General features: G+C 36.0%; 1 protein-coding gene across 4 annotated transcripts in view; it reads right to left on the bottom strand.

The window, feature by feature from the left end:
* Positions 1-25,668, bottom strand: part of BBS9 (Bardet-Biedl syndrome 9) — a 309,029-nt gene that overhangs the window by 167,551 nt on the left and 115,810 nt on the right. For all 4 annotated transcript variants that reach the window (XM_075745399.1, XM_075745396.1, XM_075745398.1 and 1 more), the window contains one exon: positions 2,999-3,181. In XM_075745399.1, coding sequence (XP_075601514.1) covers positions 2,999-3,181 — 183 coding nt within the window. The remainder of the gene's footprint in view (positions 1-2,998; positions 3,182-25,668) is intronic.

The raw sequence follows: 25,668 nt of genomic DNA, 5'->3' as shown, positions 1-25,668 counted from the left end.
AGCTTTACCAAAACCAGAGCATTTCTCAAATATCTTTTTCCATGCAGATAACTCAGCTTGGTAAAGTATAACCACTGAAAAACATCCCTTAAAATGTCTGTTGCTTTTTTTCACTTTTCAGACTTTATAGCATATCAAATTGTTGTCACTTCCTGTCATAAGCTAACAACAAATATGCTAGTCTTGGAGAACAGTCACCAACTCTCCTGAAAAAAGTGAATTGCATAATAAAATCTTTGATACATCATTAATATTATTATGGTGATAATCAATTCTTTTGTTTCCGAAAGCACTCTGAAATAGTCTTCCACCATGTCTTTCAACAGATAGCAAAACAAAGGACTCAAAACCAGTATACATTTTAAAATATAGTTTGCATGGAGCTGTAACACTATGCTCTGAAATACTGATGATACATATTTCTATATTTTGAATATGAGTTCAATTTTAGTCCCACAGTAATGAAGTACATTGGGACAAAACTCTTAATGGTTTCACTAGCAGAAGGATTAGTTCATTTATCCCACTGGTCAAAAGCAGAGATCTGAGATATCTCATTCAATTTCTGGTGTTATACTTCTGTGCAGAATTCACAAAAGAAGCATTGAAAAAGGGGACTGTCATATTTCCAATGCTAAACAAGAGCAATCCATTTAGTCAGTTTAATCAAAGGAATACTATTTAGGTGCTAGTTAGAAGTTTACTGCTGGAAATAAAATATGATGCCAAATACCTGTTATTCCCAGAAAACATGCAAGTTTGCAGTATTACTTCTACCATATCTTTGTAGACAAGCAAAAATGAATTTTACGTGTTCTTAGACAAAACTTTGCAGCAAAAGAAACCATTTACCAGTCTGAGAAAAAATTGGTGACAATGGGAACACAAAATACTACTCTTGTATTTGCTAAATATCTAACTGGAGTGATTGCCAGGTCTAGAAAACAAGATGCAATCTGTTTTAAATGGAATGGCATGTATGAGAATAATGTTGATGTTATGGTCAAAGAAGCATTTCTTTTTATGGTAACAGTATATTCTAAACATTTCCCTTTTATTAAAAAAAACACTTCCATAGTTTAATGCTCACAAGGCAGAAAATGTTCCGGAGATGTAGACTGCATCCAAACTGTCTTCTAATACATTCCCTTCAAATAAAAATACAACAATCTATTGTGCAGAATTGTTTGAAGAATAAATAAAAATTCTTCAGAGTACTTTCTTTCACCAGCATTCCACTCAACTGCTTGCAAGGAAACCTGAATGCTAGCTAGGAGCTTCTGTCTGTCAACATCATTGGTATGTCAGAAGATTTCCCCCTTCCTTGCCTAAACTTCTCCTTAAATTACATTCAGATTTCTGTGGTACCGTAACAACTTCAATATAGTACGTATTTCAGTATTTTGTAAAGGTTTCATTTCCATTTCCACCTCCAGTTTTTGCTGGTTTACATTTTTCATTCTGGCTGCTCTGCAGGATGCACATCCTTATAATATTTATGTGAGGTCTTACAGTTTTAACATGGAATATTGTTAACTACAATACCAAAACCACACCAAGCTATATACTGAAGTGATACCCTGTATTACAGGCTAGGCAACATATTTCACCATATTTTATCAAAACATATGTCAAAGCAATGCAATTCCTGATGGCAAAATAAAAATGAATCATGCAAAAACGGTTGTTTGGACTTTTATGAGATTCATATGAACTTTTTTTTCAATTTCATTCATGGGAATGCATACTCCTCATTTGTGCAGCTTGATTTTTCAAGTTTAAATGAGGAAAAAAAGCCAGAACAAATCTCAATAAAACTGTTTTGCTTTGCCTGCTATGGGTCAATATCACGTAAAATGCCAAAACACTTTCTGCGGCCTCGCCTCCAGGCAGAAATGATCCCAGACTCATTTGGAACCCAGCACAAGCTTTCTAAATGGCCACAAACTATTCTAAGTGTTCCAGGTATGTACCAAAATCTGGATTCACTGCACATTGCAAAAACCCTGTGCAGAGCAAGAAAATTAGAATCAATGTGTACTTAGATAATTCTTATTTTTTATTCTATAAGTTATTTGTGAAAGGTTATGCAGTATACTTTACAGTTCAGATATCTAAGAGAAACTGTTGAGACGTATTAATGTCAGAGTTTATTTCTCTTCTAACTGTGGCAAGCTATCTTTATGTACTTTACTCTAGAACCCAGTAAAAAGGCTGGACTTGAAGCTAACCAGAGATCAAGTCTAGTTGGTTTAGGTTTAGAACATTCTTTAATTCAACTAAAACAGTGGTTAGCTGGAGACCTTAGGCAAGGATAAAATACAGCATTGTCTGTCTTTACAGACCATTCTCCAAATTTTGCACACAGTCTCACATAGTCACACTAAATCAGAGCAGAATTATGCAAGATATCTACACAATGCAGGACTATCTAGAGCATGGTTTGGAGAATACAAGTAGATAATCTCTTCACAGTATTTTCTTTATACAACTTTCAACCATCATATAAAACCAATGTGCAAACGCTGAAGACAAAGTATGGCAAATGCTTAATAGATTAAACATACCATATTACTGTGTGTACATGTCTATATTTTACAGTTAGATTGGAATGTGTGCACGTGAGTACACATGTACCTATATTATATAGCATTTATATTAGATTCTTTAAAAAAATTGGGGCTATTATGTTTGTGCTAACAACTGGACAGAAGCTAAAAGCAGTTAAACTTATGTGAGACACTCCTACTTGATAACGAAGGATTAAGCGGAAGTTAACTGGTAGTACCCATATCTTGTAATGAAACATTCTAGCATCCACTCCTACTTTCCCACTTTCCTGTGAAATCAATGTAGTTTGCACCAAACACCTACTTCATAAGGCTACTAAATCACTTCAAAGGCCAGTCTTCAACAAAGGACATGGGGAAATATGCACATTTAAGCGCTTAAAGCTCTATCGGTGAGTATTTTTTGAGTAGTTCTTACAGATTCTTACCAGCTCTTGTGTATCTTCTGCTAATGGCAAAAATGTAGCTTCCAGAATAGCAACTTGATCAGTGCTGAGCTTCTGCCACAGACTAATCAGCATAATCACCAAATGGGTGGCACTCTTCAACTTTGTGAATGCCTGGAACATGTTGGCTTGATTTTCTTCTGCTGCATCTGCTAGAGCTATTACCTGCAAAAATTACAAACGTCTGTTAAGTATAATTTTACCATCCATGAACACTCAACACTGAAATTACCTTTTGCACACTCGTTTTCCTTCAGAAGATCATGAGGAATTCTGTTTTCCATAAATGTAAACCACAGAGTATTAAATGAGTTATCATTTACCTAGATGTTTCTTTTGCATACCCAAGGCAATTTCAAGTCCATATGGCAACAGGATTAATCTATCTAGTACAATCAATGTAGAAAGGATTCTGTTTAGAGCATATTCTTAAGGCATTCCTGAAATTGAACCCCATCATATCACATAATACATGATAACAAACTAACTTTCAGGTTTATATCACACAAGACACTAATCCGTATAGGGCTGGCAAGCCTATTGTATTCATCAAAAACAATACATTGATTTCATGCAATTAAAAATGAAGTATTTAATAATTTCCACATGAACATAACTACCATCTATTATTTTATTAACTCTCAGGTCTCTCGATGTTTTGCACTAGTTACTTCAGCTTTTATGTCAAAATGCAAACATTATGGATCATTTATATGAAGGCAATACCACTTTAACTGCCAGACATTATGAAAGAATTTTCAAAAGAAAGTAAAATGGCAGATTCACTTGTAAGATGGTAAGATTGTTTTGCTGAGTACTTCAAGATGGGGGAAACCAGAAGAGCTATTATATAATATTCTCCATTCAGAAATAATTGTCATTGTTTATAATATTGTCCACTCACAGCATTACAAAAATTGGTATTTTGGAAAATATTGCTATAAATGCCTTCTTTCTTGAAATACAATGTTCAGACATTTTCCATCACTGGTGAAAAGTGAAGATGACAGTGATTTCAATATGCAATTGCTATTATTTCAATATAACAACAAAAGATTTTCCATGGTATTTGCACTGAATTACTTCAACTAAAGGAAAGGAACAAAAGTTAGGGGTTGATCTTGGGGGAGCACAACTTGCAAGACCTGTCCTCATGAATGCCGCTACATCTTCATGTTGCCTGAATAATACTTGTCTTACAGGAGCGCTGATTATCTTCATTGTCATTTAAATCAACACAAAGCACACACACCACCCAACCACTTTCTCCTCCTGTTTATTTATCTGCAAAACGGGCTAATAGGTGCTTAACTGGAGTTGTGAAAAGCTTCACAAAAATGCAGTTAAAGTGTAATTAGTATTACAACAGAATTTACAAAGTAAAACTTGCAGAGCTTGATCCATTAACATTTGGCAACAGCAGGAAAAGGAAAATACTATAGGATGCATCCCCAGCAAGGAAACAAAGCCAACCAGCTGTTAGCATTTGGTGGAGGAAAACTATTTTTAATCTGCAACGCTGGCATTAAAGATGTGTGTGTGTTCCCTCCAAGCTCCCATGTGACTGGGAAGATAAAGAAAGCAGAATTTTAGGGAACTATAAATATGAAACATTTCAAACAAAACGTGTTGATAGCTTTTGTTTTAGATTTTAAAATGCAATGTTTCCAAATAAAATGGAGAACCCACAGGACACTCATGAGTCCAAACACTACATAAATCAGAGCCAAGTAACAAAACAAACCAAAAAAGCCCAGCTAACCATGCGAAGGAGAAGTGAGGAACGAATTCCAAATAGCGAAAACTAACATGAGATACTTTGGTTAGAGGAGAGTAACAGTATCACACACATCACCTGATGTAATCGTGTCCACATTCAGTTTGCTCAGATCAAACAGAGTTATGGGTGACAAAGCTGCATGACAAATGCAAGACTACGTAGTAACTTACATCAGTTGCATCTGACCACTGTAACCAGTAATTGTATGCACTACAGCTTCATCTTTCTGAGGAGACAAGCAACAACAGCAGGCAAGTTCTCCTCAGTCTGACAGGGGCCTTCAAATAGCTAATCACCTTTCCTGTACAATATGCATTTGAGAATTTGGGGAAGAAAAATATGCTAAGATGAATTTAACACGCTGATGACATTCATCAGTATGCTTCCTATATAATATCATTACTGGATAGGATAGCACAATGGATAAATTCAGAATTCTTGGAATTTGGAATAAAGGCAAGCTAGCTGTATCCTATTATGGGTAATGCTCAGCTAATACCACTTTTGCTGCAGAAGCAGTCAAATACAGCTGCACTTGTGTGACAACTACCTGAAGCCCACTTACACAATGAAGGTAAAGGGCACCTTCTAGACTGAGTCATTAACGAATTCCTAAGTGGTCTCTCACTCTGTGCTGTATTTCAACTTACACTGTACTGTACACCTGAGAAGCATAAATTGCATGAAGAGAAGTAACTGGCATGGTCTTCTACCTTAAAGACCCTTCATTTCAGAATTTGCTTTCTTTCCATTTTATAACCATGAACAAAGGAGATGCTCAGCTTTTCCTAGGCTAGAGATGTAAAACAAATATCCCAGTACTCCCAAACAATACCCAATGATCAAGCCTATAAGCTATTTTGAAAGCAGCTTCATAAAAAACCCTAAAAAGTACAACTGTTAAAAAAGTTTGTCTTTGGTACAAAATTCTACAGTTCTGAAGGCACAGTAATACCAGACAAATATTGTACCAGTGTCAGGCCTAAATTTCTAAAGGAGAGGGACGGTCTTGGAGTGTCGCAGGTCACTGAAACATACAGCCATTAAATTTTTAGATGACTGCATATATACAAGCTCTAATTTACACTTGCATAGAAACCAAAGAAGGAAAAAAACATTTCTAAGTACTAATTAGTAGATGAAGTGATCTAATACAGCTTTCAAAGATCTGGAACATCCAGTATAACACAATATGAATTACCATACAATAATGTAAGCACACACAGTCACTGCAGTTTTAAAAAAGCCTATACACAGACAGAAGGTTGTCAAAACACCATCCTTTGACATATGCTGAGAACTGAAAACCAAAGGAACACAGAAAGCAGCTGGAAGGGACTAGAGATAACTTTGACAAAACATGGTTCCACAGCAAATACTTAAATCTTTCCTCACAGAGGAAAAATATTCTGAGTATCTCCCTGGACATCAGCTACAAATATTAGAAGCGTTCTGGGGTTCTTCATTCAAACAATTGCAGAATTTAAGGATAAGTAAGTTCTAAAAACATAACATTCACATTTTTAATTATTTTATTTTCACCTGAACATTACCTTTAATTGTATTTTATAATACTTGAGGGCAATAAAGAATCCATACCCACTGCAAACCAAGATCCTTGTCTCTTCAGACTCAGTCATGGTTCCTCCATAATTTCCCAACTATGTCTTCAGTTCTCACAGTAGTTGTTCAATCGATTTTATCATCTTTCTAAACCCATATAAAATACCAAACAAAAGGAAATCTCTGTCTCACTTTTCCACAGGGTAGGTGGAAAAGTATATTGCAACTGGCAGTCTCAAGTGCAGCTTAAATGCAAACATTTTACACCAATTGGAAACTATTAAGTAAAAAGTCCCACTGTATTGTGTAAGGCCTGTCATTGCCTATGTAACATTTTTCTTTCTCTTTCACAAAGCAAGGAAAAAGCAGGAATTATTCTCAAAATGAAGATCATATTTAAGATTTTCACCAAATTTTATATTTGCAGATGCAAAAGTAGAGCTGAAATCCAGAAGTACTTTTATAATCTTGAGAACTTCACCCCTCAGCACTACTACCAGGATTTGACTGCAATAATTTCCACGCATAGAGCATTTCTCATGTTTTCATCCTTAAGTGTTCAAGCAGAAAGATTTCTCTCCATTGCTAAGCAAACCTTGTAAGATGTCAAACATTTGAAAACTGTAAAGTAATGGTGATTCAAGTTTTAAAAACAATCGGATTTCTCCACTATTAGTGCTTAAAGTTGTTTACTTTTTTTTTTTTTTTAGGGTATTGTTAAACATCCAGCAATAACTTCAAAATTACTAATCCCTCTTGAAAAAAGCTTGCAACATACCCAGTCTTGTATATTCAGACAAGTTCCTTGGGGCAATAATGAACACCACACTCTCCGTTTATTCCAATAATAAAAAAAAAAAATGCAAATATAATTCCAAAAATACAAAATGCCTTCTTATTAGCTGGCCAGGAAGTTGATGAAAACTTTGAAAAAGTAAAGGGCAAGAAGTGATTATGAAGTTCCAAGAAGCTTTCTTTTGAGTTGGTATATTTTCTTGGAGTCTCTAATACCATTGGGACTGAAGACTCTCACAGGTTTTATGCCATAGTCTAAAATGGAGAACAGGAAATATGACTGACAATTTGTTTTTCTTTTTTAAAAACAACCAAGAAAAACGTTACTGTCCACCACTAGTGAAACTTTAGCCAACTAGTCTTATTCTCACCTAGTTCTATCACACTGGGTTCAGCTTCTAGTAAATTTGAAATATCTTCACTTTTAGCAGAAATCAAGTTTGAAGACAGCAAAAGGCATTTAAGGAATACAGAATCTCTTTACAATTCACCCATAGCACTTAGGAGCAAGTGTCATATGCAAAATTTGTTAAAAGATGAAAAATAACATAAAAAATGTAATTATTCTGAAATGAACACAGTGATGATGAATTATCAAGACTATTACGTATTTCTGCCCTGGTTTCAGCTGGGATAGAGTTCATTTTCTTTCTAGTAGCCAGTACAGCGCTCATGTTTTGGATTAATGTTAATAACACTGATGTTTTTAGTTGTTGCTAGGTAGTCATAGTATCTACACTAAGTCCAGGACTTTTCAGCCTCCCACACCCTGCCAGGTGCACAAGCAGCTGGGAGAGCACAGCCAGGACAGCTGACCCAGACTGGCCAGAGGGATATTCCCTACCACACAATGTCATGCTCCCTATATAACTGGGGAGGCCAGCCAAGAGGTGGGATCGCTGCTCAGAAACAGACTGGGCATCAGGGTCTTTTTTTTTCCACAGGTGGTGAGCAATTTAATTTGTTCATCACTTGGGATGGTCATCATTGCTATTATCTTATTTTGTTATCCTATTAAACTGTCTTTATCTCAACCCCACAAGTTGCTTTTTTTTCCATTCTCCTCCCCATCCCACTGGGGGGAGGAAGGGGTGAGCTATCGGCTGAGTGGTGCTTAGTTACCGACTGGGGCTAAACCACAACCACTCCACAGTAAATTAATCCATAATCTAAACCTTTATACCTGGTTTCAAATGAGCCATAGGAGCAAAACCAGAAATCACAAACTCACAGGTCTCTTCTGGCAATCATTCTTAGCTTAATATGGAATAATTTATTGCAAGGTACTTAATTGATCCTACCCCTTCCAATTATTTTTAAACAAAATTAGATCTTCATAAAGCAGGAATTTAATGCATGTAAAGCAGAAAAAAATTAGCTGAGAAATGCTAGGATTACTGCTTGTTCATTCCTATTGCAACAGGACATTTCATCCTTTCCCACATTAATTCATTTTAGAAAATACAACCCAGTTGCTAAATCTATAACAAGATCTAACAGAATATTTTTCTTGTGGTTTTAAGAAGTCTCCATCACATATCCTAGCTCACATAGAACATGTGAGCATTTAAAATCAAATGCTTTTTTCCTTACAAGCCCCTTTGTTTACCTTGCACATATGGCATGCAGCCACATACAAAAGCTAAGACAGGAAAGAAAACCTTTAAAACAGGTAAGACAACACAAGTGATAATATCAATTTAATAAAATCCTGAATATGCCTTATTCTGGGAGTAAACTTCTTTTACAGGCAATTCTCAAAGTAGTTTACAACACTACAAAACAGTAATTAGCAGCCTGATTCCCTGTGCAGACCATCTCACTCAACAACCATTGTGCACACAGCTTTTGACAGGTGACTAAAGCTTTATGGAATGTAGGCAAAGATATCCATGTCAGAGAGCGATCTTTATCAAACACTTCATCACCAGAAAGCATAACCGTGTCACTCGTGCAAGGGAGCACTTCTAAATGCCGCAGTGTTCCCACAGTGCTGCAACGAGCATGTGAGAGTGCATGTTGGGATTAAGTACCTCAGGCCACAATTATCTGACCTTAGTAATAAGAACGCCTTGGCTAGTGCTAACCATGACCGCAGTTCTTGAAACTGTGGCATAGGCCCACCGTGATGACAACAAAGCATCAGTTCACTAAATACTCAACTTTCAAGCAAAGCTCAACATGCCTCCGATCTGAGGAGACAGCAGAGACACGAAAGAAGTCGCAGCTCTATGACCCATGCTTTATGCAGCACCAGCTACCTCCTGAAATGCAATTGCCTCACTTGATGAACATGAAATTATTAATCATCACAAGTAATTACTATAGCGATCTGTGCCTCTGGAAACTAGAACATACTCAAGGAGGCAAGGGAAGTCGTGCAGTTTTTTCTTCTGTGTTATTTCCATGACAGAATTCTCATTAACAGCTCCACTGCACCTGGGACTGTAAGATGTCACAAAGCAGTACTGTCTACAAGCACATCAAAAGTTACAGATTAAAATGGCAACCAACTCAAACACTCAGTAAAAGCCAAATGCATGTACTGTTTAAATTCAGAATACTCTTTTGAGACTTCACATCTAACAAACCTGTGTCTTACCTCCACAAATCAAGTACAGGCAATAGTGGATTATTATCACAGAGAGTCACGCTGCATCTTATTTTATTACATTTTAAGAACTAATGGCAATGATGTTAATAAGAAATCTTTTGGGATAAAATAACTACCAATGTAACTATCCACAGACATAATAGTATGAAAATGAACAATTCAAAAGGAAAAAAAAAAAAAAAAAAGAGATCTCTACCCTTTTCATTATTCCTCTTTAAAACACTCAATAAGAAGAGGCTACTACTTTGTCTTCATGAGTCTCTATTCCCTCAGCTTTTATCTATACCACTATACTCTGTTTTAACTAGGAAGTTTTTTTGAAGGTTATTGGAAAATATTTAGTGGGTTCAGAACACCAGGCATTAACTAAAACCACTTGACTGTTAATACATTTAAACCCAAATTAAAACCCTCATACATGAATGTCACCCTAATCCATAGTAAATCTGTATTTTGACTGGACAAAGTATTTAAACAAACTATGCCAGCAAAATTCAAGCAAGAAGAAGACCTGGTTAGCTCTACATCACAATTTGTTTTGATCTAATTAAAGGAAGTATATTCATATTCCCCTAAGTCTAAACATGCAGCTCCTCATATGCAGAAATGAATGTCGAAATTGTTTTCTGTCTCAGCAATACTAACGTAGTGGCAAATACCTGCTTCTTTGCATCACTGTTGCCAGTGTACTAGTTTTATTTAAACACATCTTAGTGTTTTATATTGCTGCCTATCATTAGCTGAGCTTCCTTGTTTAAACCCACGGTAACAGAAAAGAATTCCTGTTATCTCAGGTATTTCTTCCACTGCGATAAGAACTACAGTTATTATTTTAACTTGATAAATTGACTTCACTTGCTTGATTTTTCTTTAAAGGGGTTGAGCATTGTTGAGAAGCCAGATAAATTAATATGGTCAATAACTGACACTTCACCTCCTCTTGATAGTCTAATATGGTCAGTATCTGACACTTCACCTCCTCTTGATAGTCCATCCACAAGTAAACATTGCAGTCAGTTTTGCATGTGAATGACTTCTTATTCGGTACAACTACTAAATACCAAGATGGGGAAAAAAAAAAAAATCTTGAAGGAAAGCTACAAGCATATTCCAAAATACATATGATATTTAGAAGCAAGTTCTACATTATAAAATCCAAATTTAAAAGCAGAGTTATAAAATTAGTAGCTAATCTGAATGAAATAACATCTGGTACAAATTACACAAAACCCAAGAAGCCAGTGAGTTACGCTGAAACCTTTACTTATCCCTTCAAAACAAAAGTTCTATTTAAGCATAGGGATGTGCTAAATAACGCACAGATATGTCACAGAATCTCTGATAGTCAATGAGTATTGAGGACAGAGTTTCACCGTGAAACTGTGGTTGAACTGGCAGCAACGCATAAAAAACACGCCAAACATTAGCTAAATGGAGACGGAGAGGTGGAGAGCTTGCTTTATATCACCAAATATATTTTATCATGAAATGATGACCAAAAAATTTACTTTACAACAAAGGAATAAATTTTAAACAGTGAAGTTGCATGCTTTGTGTATTAAAATAAGCTGTGAATCTAAACAAACAGTTTAAAAAACTATTAAGGGCCTAATCCTGCAAATCTCTAATTGTATTTTAGTCCAAGAGATCTACAGATGGCCAGGAAATCAAGAGAGACCCATTAAATCTTACTTCTGCAAACATTTATATACAGTGAAGCGCAATGGGTAAAATCAAGGATTTACTAACTCCCATGGGAATGTTGCATTGATTCAGTCAAGGCAGGATTTCATCCTATTAAAGAGCACTACTCTCAGTGTGACTAGTCGTATGCACCTAGCGGTGAAAAAAGCATTTGCGGCGTGTTAGATATTGGGTGATGAGTACACTTTTAGAAATCTAGAATAAATCCACAAATCATTGCTTCCCAGAAAGTACACAGTGAAACACATCTCCTAAATTAGGCCCATTACATGTTTGTATTTTATTATAATAATGAAAAACAATAAACATGGTAACAAATACATCTTGAAAAGGTTAATAAAAACAAATCCAATTAATACATAATATAGACATTTTTCCAGCTTGCCCATCCAATCCCACTTTTGATTTTAGCACTTCTGCTTTATACTGAACCACCTGAGGAAATTTCCAGAACTCCCCATTCAGGCTGGCTAGCATATAGAATTTTAAGCGATTAGAAAACATTGTGGTTGCTAACATAGTGTCTGAGAGTAACAGTTAGACTCAAAATGATTAAATTAAAAGAATACACTCTGGAAACAAATTCTAAACACAGCAATCAAAGAAAATGGATGGCGGGCTAATTAGAAGCTCAAATCTAACTACAACACTAATTTCAGGACATGCCTCATCAAAATTACTTTTCTATTTTGAGACACTTCAGAGAATTTCTCTATTATTAGTAAAATCTTGAGAACATGTGCCAGTACATTTGGAAATAAAATGGGCTTCTCAAGTCAAAGTGCAAAGGTTGCAAAACATATGAATTGCTTGCTTGAATACCTTGTCTTTGAGTTACAAGTTTTCCATAATTTCTTCTATTTTTTGTTCTGAAAGAGACATAACCATTTCAAAACAAAGAATAACATCAGGATGAAATGCAGGTTTTATAAAACCCAGTCAAAACCACAGTCTGTGTAAAACTTGAAGAGAATTCTGCAAAGAGATTGGACTTCACTAGATTTTACTAGCACAAAAAGATGGTTTCAAGAAAGTCGTTTAGTGAAAGTAAAAATTCCTTGTTCATGCAAGATGCCACAAGAGTAAGTTTCAGACAAAGCAGACTCTTGTGTTCCTCCACAGATGAAGTACAGCACAGACGACAATAATGCTTGCTCCACAACAATACCCAGCAAATAACTTTTACAAACTTGAGCTGCATTCTAATTCATGAGATTCAACTTCTATGCCAACAGTTATTGTCACATAGGTGCGATCATTTTCAGTGATGCAGATTTCCTTTTATGGGAGCAAGACAGGTATTGATAGATCAAAAATATCCTACTGCCAAGTCACACAACAGGTGGACTTAACCCAATAAGGAAGAAGCAAAGAGCTTATCATATCCCTGCCTGGGACCCTCCATCTACAGAAAATGAAAGAAAACAAAAAAGGAATCACCTGAAGTAACATTACAGTGTATTCAATGACAACTCTTCAGGTGGTGATCAAAGGAACATCTATTTTTAGGTCACCGAATTTGTTGTGCTGCAGATAATGGCCAACGATGCTCGCTCTTCCGCACACCTGGAACTACACCTTCTAACTCTCTTCTCTCGAAATGACAAATTAAAAAATCCCACCTCAAACATGCTGCTAATTCACAAGCACAAAGCCCACAGGAACAAAATCAGGTGCAGATTTCTTTACATGCACACCTGCCCTAGCCACACAACAAACTCAGGCAGTGCATTCTGCCAGTTAAACCTAGGAGTTTGACCTTAGCAGAAATCACAAAATAAAATGAAAATAAGCAAGCGCTCATCCCCCAAACTGGTTCATCTGATGTTAAAAATAAGATGAGCTGCAAAACTAGTAATTATTTTAGTGTGTAAAAATTATTTTATCATAGGATTATTCTGAGAAAGTATGTCTCACCATAGGCTATGGATTGGTGTCCAATAAAGTAAATGTCAACATTATACATGTACGGACTTATTTATAGCTTTATTATTAATGACAACATTCTATGTTGTTCTGCTGCACTTTTAAATATATCCAAAGCTATATGGCTTTCTAACATTAATTTCAAAATATATTATTTAATGATGCACTTTGAGAAATGTCATGAAAAAACAATTCAAAACTGGCAGTATAGGCAAAAGTCCTTCACCCATGTCTTTGGAAATATGACTTTTTCCCTACTTTCAGTAGGGCAACTGCTAACTCCACTGATATCCCACACTGTTGCTATTTTCCTTAAAATAAATGAAAACATAAAAGAGCTAACAAACAGATTAAAGAAACTCCTTCCAGTGTGTTTAGCACCAATTCTCTACTTAAAGAACAGCTGTGTGACAACTTGCCAGTTTTTGAGGTAAACACACTTTTGACCAAGCCTTACTATCTGTGTACCCTTGTATGCTGACAGAAAAGCAAGACAGTTCAGGCCAACCTAGAGTTAAAGAGGGAACGTCTCTCACCTTCGAAAAGGCTCTGGAGGTACACTCAGAAAGATTCAAAGTTCAATGCAACTCTACTTCCTAGAAGAAAGCCATTTTTTTCCATGAAGGAAAAAAAAGTGTTAAACAGTCTACCACCAAACGCACAAGAATTACTGCATTTATATTGCAGCCTTCTGTGCAAACATCTCATGAATTGATTTCTCCTTTATTCTAACAGGCAGCTGAGTCCACAGAGGAGATGGGACAAGATGTGCAAGGTCTTTTTTAAGTCCTGCTGACCTAGACTAACATTCCTACTGGGGCTGTTAGAAGTAGGGGAGCAGAAAAAAAGAGATAGCACGTGTCAGGTATGCTTCAGTGGCTGAAATGTGATAATTAACCTTGTCTCTTTCTCTGTTTTAAATCTAGAAAAATCTCCTCATTGTCTGAGCAGAAGTTTATGGAGAGTTCTACTGCATAATATTTGGATTAACAAATCGCACCCTCAATTATGTAGGGCAGGAAAGAGCTCGTTTTTCAACACTAATATATAACCACAGGCAAACACACCCCACTAAATTAGTAACAAATGCTCTTACTGATTTTGGCTGAGACAGACTTTCTGATAAGAAAAAACTTTCCTTTCAAAAAAACCCCCTCAATTTAAACACTTGCTTTGTTCCCCTGATGTAATACAGCTGAAGTTCATGCTCTGGTTCCGTCAAATCTAATAGTTTTAACTTAGTTTCAACCATTACTGGTCATAACAAGATGTATTCAAAAGGGTATTTATGTTTCCTTTATTCTATTGCATCAAAGTTAGGAAAACACATCTGGGTAGCGTACATTCTAGCCACACTGCAGACCAAAAATCCAGATAAACGTTTTGTCTAGAAGGATGACTAATTAAGTTGGCCAAATATCAGAACAAATTCACTTTGATGTTTCAAGTTGGTGGAGCTCAAAAACATGACCTAAATTATCCAGTTACATCCTCTGAAAGAGTAGGAACCATCTCTTCATTCAGTATCTGAAAAAAAACATTTGTTATGAATGATGGCAGAATTTAACATGAATAAAATGGTAGGAAGCTAAGGAAAAACATTTCTCTACTTTCTCTCATATTCACAAATAGTTCATATTCATACCTTTTTCAGAACCATCTCCAGTGCTTGCCTCCACTGCTACCAAAAATGCCTTGGAATCTGCTTAGGAGCCCGCAGAGGATGGCATTTGAGTTTCACATTGCAGGTGCACACAGCTGAACTGAGACTGCATAGACAGGTTCCACATAAGCAATTCCCTCAGAGTGACACTGAGCCACTTGTCAAAAGTTAATGATGAAAATATATAAAAATAAATAAAACCTCATATCAGGTGTAGAACTTACTGACCTCCATCGATCATATAAGAAAGCAGACAGCTGGCATGTTGTTAAATGATAGGACTGGAGAGAATTACTGAGCACCATTCCTGTGGGAAGAAGTACTAAAGAAAACCCGCTGTGCAATGAGAATATGAACCAAACATTATGTTCTTTTCTAAATGGAAAATTCCTAGGGGAAAATATAAAAGAAAAATTTCCCAACGGAAATAACTTCATTGCAAAGCTTACCGTGAAAGGAACTGGAATACTGCTACCCTCACAGAGCAAAGAAACTATGAAGCAGGAAGATATGCAGCCTTCCTTTCTTTTGGAGCAAATACCAGAACGTAGTTGTTTAAAACAAAGTGAGAGCCAGAAAGACAAATGCTCAGATGAGGTGGCTGTTTTCCCTTAATTTCCTCTATAAACTGTGGAGGTAACATTGCCTTTTTTTTCAACAATAGAAGGTATCTAACTTTCAGTGCCTTTGACTCCAGAAGATCCTTCTTTCTCTCCATTGACTACAGAGGAATTCTAACTTCTCTCGATGAAAACCACTTTCATGAATCTCGCTCATCTAGAGCCTAACAAAGCAAACCCCACCTATTCAAGAGACTTGCATAGATGATCTTTAGCAGTAAATACTGTAATAGAACGTATGAGAAATAGTACGAAAGGACAATTTCATCTTATTAGAGTCAATCTCCATTATCAATAAATGCCTTTCTCTTAATTTTAATGACATAACAACTGAATAACAGATTTTAAGCAAGATGTTGCTATATGTTTAACTACTCCAGTAGAGATGTATTCTTGTGCCTCACCATACTGTACTTCGGGACCCCCTTAAAATCTCTCCCTCCTCTATAAAGTCTACCTTTCTTCTTCCTTAAAAACAGCTATAAAAGTTGGAGAACATGACAAATTCTGATTTTTACACTATGAGCTATCCTTAATACAGCTTTTTTTAGGCATGAGTTAGCGATCATCCTTTAAGTACTAGTGAGATAGGCTAAGAGTAAAATTTTTGCAACACACTTGTTTGTGAATGGCAATTTTTCCCAGTGTTCACAATATTTCAAGACAAAAGCAAAATATAAAAACCAGCCCATTTCATGTGATCAGAATGATTTTTTCAGATTTCCATTAAAATTGAAGTACTGAATTCAAGGGAAATTTTTGAAAAACAGTAACTTAACACTGTACTGAGCATTCAAACAAGGAGCTTGTTTGAATTTTTTATATTTACAAATTAACAACGCATAGTAACCAATTTTGTAATTTATATATTGGTAATTTCCTACACAGACACACGTCGTTAATTCCACATGAGGGGCATTACCAGCCTTTCACTACCATTTGGAGATATTACCATCACTTTCTACAGGGAAGTCTTTCAGTTAAAGGCACAGGTTCTTTCTCACATCGCAGACAAGAGTAACTACACACATACTGAGGTTTTCTCAACTAGCAGTTTGACTCACTCTGTACATACCCAGTTGACAAAGCTTTAACTACCGCTTTACAGCAACTGTACATTACAGTCTGCATGTCGCTTGCTTGATTAGCATTCCTCATCTCAGTAGAATGACTGAACTGCCACCGTAAAGAGCCACGGTAGGTGAAGTAGTTTCAAAAATACATTAATAACCTGCATTCTTAAGTTACATGTTTCCGAAAATCTCACTCTTCTTCAAAATTATGCATCAAGAAAGCAGCTATCATTGCTTCATTCTGTAGTAAAAAATAAAGCTATGCCCAAGGCTGTCAGGTCATTTGGCACTACTTTAAGACTGTAACAGCCACTTAAGGCAAGAGAATAGAGCAATGACTACATCACACCACTTAGCAGCCCTCCTGTTCTGGAAATGGGAGACATGCCTCAAATAATTCCTCAGGATCAAACACAAAGCTATTCACAATATAGTTAGGTTCCATTTTCCACAACTCCTGTTTGACTGGGACAATCTGTCTCCCGTAAATGACTACAGAAGTCTACCCTTCCTCCCTTTATTCACTTCTCTTCAATATACCCCTGAAGGACAATGAGTGTCTTTTGAGGTGTGTACACATCAAGGCATGAATTCTCAGAGTCAGGTCTTCATCTGACAGCAAAAGCATAATGCCCAGGGTAAATTGAAAAAGAAGAAGAGAAATAAGTGAACAGTTCAAAGCATATTACATATTGGTATTCACCACAACTTTTTCTTCCATATAGTAGCACAATATTAAAGACACAAAATTTCCAACACTTTCCCTTACTGTGAATAGCAATATGTTTTAAATCCACAAAAGCAGCCAAGAAAGTGGTCCAATCTAAGTTAACCACAGACATTTTAGTTCCCTCAAGAACAAAATTTTAGTACATTTGGTTTTGGATTCATGATTTATACAGCTCAAAAGTTAAATAATTCTGCCTATAAGTAAACTAAAACTTTACCTAGAAACTGTTAAAAATATTTCTTTTCCCATTGAAACAAGTCATTACAACCTAAGTCTACATACCAGATACTTCTGTTTAAAATGTAAAATACCGTTTAAAAATGATCAACATAAACTCAAAGCAAACAAGTATCCTTTATTTGGGGCTCAGGTGATTAAAGCATCATGTTTAAGGAAGGATCGATGCAAGAGTTGTTGTCTGGACCTTTGGGGGCCCATCCACATAAAACAAAATTCCACTACTTCAACTGACACATGAACAAGGACAGCACATAAACACCATACCATATTATTTTAAGTAGTTTTCCATTGTCTGTGCCATAGATAAGACATATTCCTAGTATTAAAAAAGCTACAGGTAAAAACCATTTTGTGATGGAAGCAGACAATTTTTGAATACTGTAAAAACGATCATTCTGTTTGAAGCTTCATCACAGGCAACAGTACATTTAACTCCCAGAGTAAGCAAGTTGTGAAACAGAATACTGTACATTGTAGACTCAACTACAATATGTATCTATGCTATAATAAACAAAACTATTAACAAGTAAGACTTAAAACCTACAGTTTAGAATACACGTCACATATCCCTGGTAACTGAGGGTCACAGCGCTGCTTATGTGTCACGTTACACACAAAAAGGCTTGTAGGTTCATTACAAAGTTATTGCTTCAGAAAGTCTCACCGACGGAGTTAACATTACAGTAAAAGGAACCACGAGTTGGGGAAAAGGATAGCATTGTATCCTGCAGTCATCTTTTCTAGTATGTCCTGAATTAATTAATGTTAATTAATTATTTTAAATACATTTCTTAAATACAGTATATGTAGGTCAAACTTGCTTTTTTGCCCACACATCTAAAATCCCAGTTGTTTTACAGTAAATCTGTAAAAATTAAATATTAAGCAATTCTAAAAAATAAAATTGACTCTAGATTAATAAAGCCAGAAATTTTCACTAAGTCAAAGAAAGCTGTCACAGACTTCAGCATAACTGAGATTTTACATAAGAAAAAAAAGAAATGCAAAATGTAAATGAGCTAGTAAAATACATTTCCTCCTATATATAATTCTAATTCTTAATCAGATAACTATATATAATAATATATGCATAAAATAAATAAATAGATACAATTCTTAATATAGAATTCTGTTCTTAAATAGCTGTTCTCTGTATGTGGATAAAACATATTCAGCCTGCTATCATCCATAACAATATTCACAGGAACAGAATCACAGGAACAGAAAATCTGAAACTGCCTGCCCTGAACTTTATCAAAGAGTTACCCCAATGTAATAATTCACTTGATAAAAAGTAGCTCCATATTAAATGAAAAAATTCTTTCCCCCAAAGTTAATATTTAGCATTTTCAACATTTGAAGATCACTACCATTATCAAGAGTTATTATCAAAGTACTGATGGACAAGATCTCTTTCAATATGGCAAGGGGTACTTTTGTCTGTAATTATCCTTGCTAATTGGGAACTGCCCTCTTTCATTTAGTCTTTTCTAGTGAGTGCTCCTCTTATCTGTTTTTCTCCATGTGATATCAGCCAGTGCCTCTCCCAATTCATCTGCTGCTTCATTTAAGAGTCTTACTCCTTCATAATCACTTGTTTTCAAATACCTTCCAATTTTCAACATGTTTCAAGAGGGCATTTCTCAATTTATTTCTTTACTATCAATCTATAAAATATTGCAAAGATTTTTTTTTTTGGTTACTTGATATAACTTCTAATAGTAGAAGAGTTAGGAGCATACCCTATAAATGACAGGATGTCAATATACTCCTTTCTTTCAGCTTTGATGATGATGTTTCACAGGTGACATACTGACATATTTTACAAAAAGGTATTACTTGAATCTGTAATCCATATAACAACTCTTTGAAAAGCAGAATAATTTTAGCCCCCTCTCCTTTATCTTCAGGTACCCCCAATCTTCCCTGTCCTTTTGTTGTGGCATTGCAAAATAATATCCACAACAAACAGTAGAAATGGGAGGCAAACTACATAGAGTTAACAACAAACCATTACAAAACAGAATCCTGAACATACAGCTTTTTCCTTAACTACTGAATAATAAAATTCAATAGCATATAATCAATGAGGAGTTTTGTGGGAAGTGAACAGGAATTATTTTTGAATAATTTAAACTAAACATGTAATTATAGGAATATAAATAAAAATCTCATACCTTTTCATAAATTTGTACCAATTATTATTGATAATATTATAATCCCACATAACTTTCTAACACAATTCCATTTCATCCATTCCATTCTTTTACCTAGTATTAATGTCAGGCCAGCAACCTTACACTTACCCCAGTTTTCCTTTAATTCATTTGAATATCAGCTTTAACCAGTTCTCTGGAACTGCCCTGTTCTGTCACTTCTTATTAATCTTACTTATACAGGGAATTGTTTGCCCAAACCTTTAAAATTCTTACATATGAGCTAAACTGAGATTTTTGAAACGTTTACAGTATTGTTTAATATTCTCCTTAGTGACTACTGGAAACTATTACATCATTTGATAGGAGCACAACTTTTCCCTTTAGATCAATGAAGAATATATATTCAACATTTCTGCTTCTTGAAGTTACTATGTCACATCACAGCTGGAAAAAAATAATCAATAAAGCAACACTTCTAATGGGAAAAAAGTGTCTAATGTGAATGCACCAGTCTCAGATAACTGGAACTTTTCCAATTCTTGAAGATTTTAATGTAAAATAATATTATAACATCCCTGTTTGTGGAACAGCCCCCTCGTACTAACCCTCATACATACATCTCAAACCCATCAGAAGAAAGCTGGAGGAAAAATATGCTATTAACTAATTAACTTAAATAGGCAGGGGATCAAGAAGGTTTCTTCCCTATTGTGCTGTGATCTTTTGTCCCTGTCTTCTGTTCTCAATCTGACTGATACTACTTCAAGACACATAAATACCTCTGCAGGAAAGAAAATCCACACCTGCACTAAACTTATACTTAGAGCTTTGCCTTTAATCTGAGTCACAAGTGTAATTAATGACAGCTGAAATAGTTGTTAATATTATAGTTTCTATTTCCTTCCATTCCTCTCTGCTTCAAGAACATCTGATGTTGCAAGTTCAATAAGCAAAATATCAGCCCATTTGCTTTAAGTTAACCAAATAAAGTAATTTACAACTCATTTTTAAAGACTTTGGTTTAAATATGCAGAAAATAGATTCTATTAGCAGTGTGTTCTTAGATTTCATACAATGAGAAAACTCAGTACATATACAGATATTTTAGTATGTAAACACATTGTGAAATGTGTTTGAAAGCACCAGTGGCATTTATGACTACAATGCTGATGTGCTTGTCAATACGAGATGATTATACTATCAAATAAGGTTTTGGGTGGTTGTAATTAAACTTTCCACTGTATTTTACATTGTTCAAACTTCTGATGATATTACAAAAGCTTCATGTAAACCGGAAGCATGCAGGCAGTCAGGTTCCACGGTAATACAGCCTCGCTCAACAGTTGTTGGTTTTCGGTAAGGGTCAGATTTTGCTTATAATCTATGGCCCTCTAAATTGGCTGGGTCACTAGTTTTACTCGGGATTTGTCATGGGAGTTAAGATTCGCAGGATTCAACCACTAAGGATTCCTGGCTTCTATTCTCCACAGCTAGGGAGAACACTGGATAGGATATTTATACAATAGGATATTTTGAGAGAGAATATACATATTGTCTCTATATATGGAGAATATGTATATTCTATATATAACATAGAAAAGGATATTTTTAGGGACACATCTTCACCGCTGAAAACTATTCTCTCAAGAAAGCAATTAGCATTTAATTTGAGCAACTGCCAGGCAAAACATGAGACTTTTCTGGCTGGTCCTATTCCTAGTCATTTTTGAGACTCAAACAAGTGAAGAGCTTTTCCTTATATCCCATTCATTGATGTTCAAGTAATTGGTGATCTGACAATAGGCACCAATACACCTGTCAAAACAAATACATTCCACGTATTACCTGAATAAGATCCCCATAATTGAAAGGCTAATACATTAACCCATGGTGCCATGTACTACGTGGGTAGCAAGAAAAGCATACGTTTTCATAACGTCTTCACCACTTTCTTTCCAACCTTATTCTGACTGAAATTATTTTAATGTAAAAATGCCCAATTTTAAAAATAAATTGGGCTCTTCAATCTTTTTCTGTAATATATTCTTTTAGTTCAAGAACTAATAGGAAAGCCAAGAGCAATAAACTCCCATCACTTTTTTCCTATCACCGCTAGGGACACTGTAGCCTGAACTTTTTCTCATTCAAACACAATTTGCAATTGCTTTAGAATGCATTAGTTAGTCTCTAATTTGTATCATTAATCTGGCTAATTTTTACTCTGGTTTGTTATATTTTGGAAGTCTTAGATAAAGGTTAGTTAATAAAAGGTATACTTCTATTTTGCTTAAGCTCACTTAATTATCATATACTACAGTGCCAAGACCTAAGGGCAGTTTTATGACTTCATTTCCGTAAGTGGTATCAGCTCCTTATCAAAAACTTTGCCTATAAGCTCAACTAAAACATGACAGCAAACAAAGACTGAGTTGATTTAAAGTGCCAATATAAAAATGTATCCACAGTATAAAGCACAAAGTGTACATCACTATAGGCTATGCTAAAGTACAACTCTTCATCAGATTATTTAAGTGTGCAGCAAAGAATTTTTTTGCAAATAGGTCAGAATCTGTACAACTCCTTAGAAAAAGTTCTGATCATAAAGGACAATTTCACAAGCAATGGTTCCTCCAGGCCCGTGAGGTTAACACAAATGGCAAATACATTCCTAACAGCATTAAGATGACCTTTATTGTTTCTAATTGGGGTTCTGAGTCTTCTTCAAGCCAGTGAAGATTCTGTCTCATTAAACTGACAAAGTTTTTACAGCCACCTGGTTCTAAAGAACAGGAATACATCCACATGAGAAATGTCAGTGAAATTCAAATAGTACATTGTGCACTTTGGTCTCTGCATGTCAAATGTACATGCAAATGAAGCCTTGAAATGGTCCAAGAAAGCAATTTCTAATGGTGAATATTAAAATGCAAATTGCAGATTAGTCTAATAATTCACAATTGGTGACCTTAAAATAATTTGCTTCTAATCCCCACTTAATTTTTCAAATATTTTAATAAACAGATTCTCTATCAATTGTTTTCCCCATCAACATTTTTTCCCTTTAACACCTATACTATTTTTCTACAGTGTTGATTTGATGTTTTCCCTTCAAAGGAAATTAAGCAAGGGTTGCCCCTCTACTACCAACAAAACAGAGTGCTTTTTCACTGAATTCTTTTCTCTATGCATTTAGCTGCCTTCATGCATTCAGAATAAACTTTACTACCTTTTTTTAATCTTTATCTAAGCTAAAGAAGTTGATTTAGTAGAAATGTTACAAGCTCTTTGCATCTCAGGTGGAGAAGAACATAATATCACTGGGCACATTTTCCTTTGTCCTAGCTCGGACTATCAAGACCTTTTTAATGAGTATTTTAACAAGTATATTCTTGATTCCGCACCTTTATCTTAACTTGTCAACAAGCTCTGCTCCCCATGGAAACAAACAATAAAAGACTAACTTGACATCTTTAACAAAGGTTCTGTCCTTCAAAGACACTGGGGGTGAAGGAGCAATTTAATTAAGATAGGAAAAGAAGCTGCCAATCAAATTTTAAAACACCATTCATTAGATAGGTTAATAGATAAAAAGAGTGTCACAATTTCTGGAATCCAATCTCTTTCACTGCTGCGAGCAATACCTCATTGAACATGAATTGCTAAAAGGATTGACATAATGTATTTTGGGGGAGGGAAGGGTTAGAAATGTTCACATATTCCAGTGAATCACTCTGCCATAATACTTGCAAAGTAACTCTGGTGCGTTCCCCTTGGGCAAACACCTGTTTACGAATTGGGACATATCATTAAAAGTGACTTCACCTTCTTTTATGCTCCATGCCAAATTCAGTGCAACTCATTTGGGTTATGCCAGACCAGCATTCCATTCCCATGTTCTGGACAATTAATTGCAACCTTCAGTTTGACTACTTATCTAAGGTGTTTAAAACACTGCCTGAAAACAGGGAGAGAGACAGAAACAGCTTTCAGATTTTCCAGCTGAAGAAATGGTGCCGCTAGCTTAGTTAACACAAACACACCCTCAAAACCTACAAATGAATGAAGCAAGTTATTAACTCACAAAGTGTACAGCACTTCTCATTTATTCATTAATGAGGTCATACAGATTTATAGAGGAACCTTTCTTAAATACCAAAAGACAAACAAACATGTCACCACACAGTGGAGAAAACATTCTACTCTGAAAAGGATTAAAAAAAGCCTTTTATCATCAACAGCATTTTTGCCAAATTCAGGTATGCACATTTTTTGCAGAGATTTATGTTTTGTAGATATTGAAAATGTTTAACCAACTCTAAGAAACAATAAAAAAGTAAAATGACAACATATCTATTCCTTTAAACAACATCATTAAAAGTCACACATGCAAAATCAGAAACCTAAATCAGTAACCTGTAGGCTACTTAAGTACCATAGATTGATGTTCAAATGCACCAAATATCTTCCAATAGTTTTGGAGGATATGAATACTCTAAAACAGTTGCAAGTTCACTGTTATTTTAGGTACCCAAATAAAGTGCAGGAAACTATAGTAGAGTATGTAAATTTGCAAGTGTAAAGACTGGTCCTTTTAATATAAAAAAAAAATTCACCCATCTGACATTTATTACCATACATTCTCATTCTTATTATTGCCATCAGTCATCTCTTCTTTTGATTGTGCTGAATAACTGTAGATAACAGTGGTTAGAAATAACACTATAAAAACTGATGGGACATTATAAACATGCTCTGGTTTAGTTGTAGTGGACCACATCCTGATTACTAGGCAGATGTTTGCTTTCTGCTAACACACAGTAAGCATACCATCTAAGCCAAAATGGGGTTAACTTCCTACATCACTTGCTCCAGTATTAGAGACTTCGACGCAGGGAAGCCACCTGTGTCTATAAACTTCCCTACCAATCTGCCTGACCTGTCTCTACCACCCCAGCAAGCACAGCACGCTCTGCCTTGTACCCGCTGGACTGCCTCACACAGAGCCTGTGAGCTGCTCCACAGCACCTGAAGCCCACAAGTAGTCACAGAATCAGAGAACCACAGGGACCTCTGGAGATCATCGAGTTCAATTCCCCTGCTAGATCAGCATCACTTAGAGCACGTGCACAGGATGGCATCCAGGCGGGTTTTGAATATCTCCAGAGAAGAAGACTCCACTACCTCTCTGGGCAGCCTGTTCCGGTGCTCAATCACCCTCAAAGTGAAGAAGGTTTTTCCTCATATGCAGATGGGACTTCCTGTGTTCCAGATTGTGCCCATTGCCCCCTGTCCTGTCACTGGGCACCATTGAGAAGAGTCTGGCCCCTTCCTCTAGGCATCCATCCTTTAGATATTTACAAACATTGATCAGATCCCCTCTCAGTCTTCTCTTCTCCAGGCTAAACAGGCCCAGCTCTCTCAGCCTTTCCACATACGAGAGATGCTCCAGTCCCTTAATCATCCTCATAGCCCTCCGCTGGACTCCCTCCAGTAGTTCCCTGTCTTTCTTGAACTGGGGCGCCCAGAACTGGACACAATATTCCAGATGTGGCCTCAGGAGGGCGGAGTGGAGGGGGAGGAAACCTCCCTCAACCTGCTGGCCACGCTCTTCTTACTGCACCCCAGGATACCATTGGCCTTCTTGGCCACAAGGGCACATTGCTGGCTCATGGAGAGTTTGTTGTCCACCAGGACTCCCAGGTCCTTCTCTGCAGTACTGCTTCACAGTAGGTCAACCCCTAACCTGTACTGGTGCAGCCCCAGCTGCCAGGATCTCAATGTGCTC

The sequence above is a fragment of the Balearica regulorum genome, chromosome 2 (genome assembly GCF_011004875.1).
Source record: "Balearica regulorum gibbericeps isolate bBalReg1 chromosome 2, bBalReg1.pri, whole genome shotgun sequence".
Classification (NCBI taxonomy): Eukaryota; Metazoa; Chordata; class Aves; order Gruiformes; family Gruidae; genus Balearica; species Balearica regulorum.
Note: the sequence above shows the minus strand (reverse complement) of the source record. Positions and strands in the feature narration are given on the sequence as shown.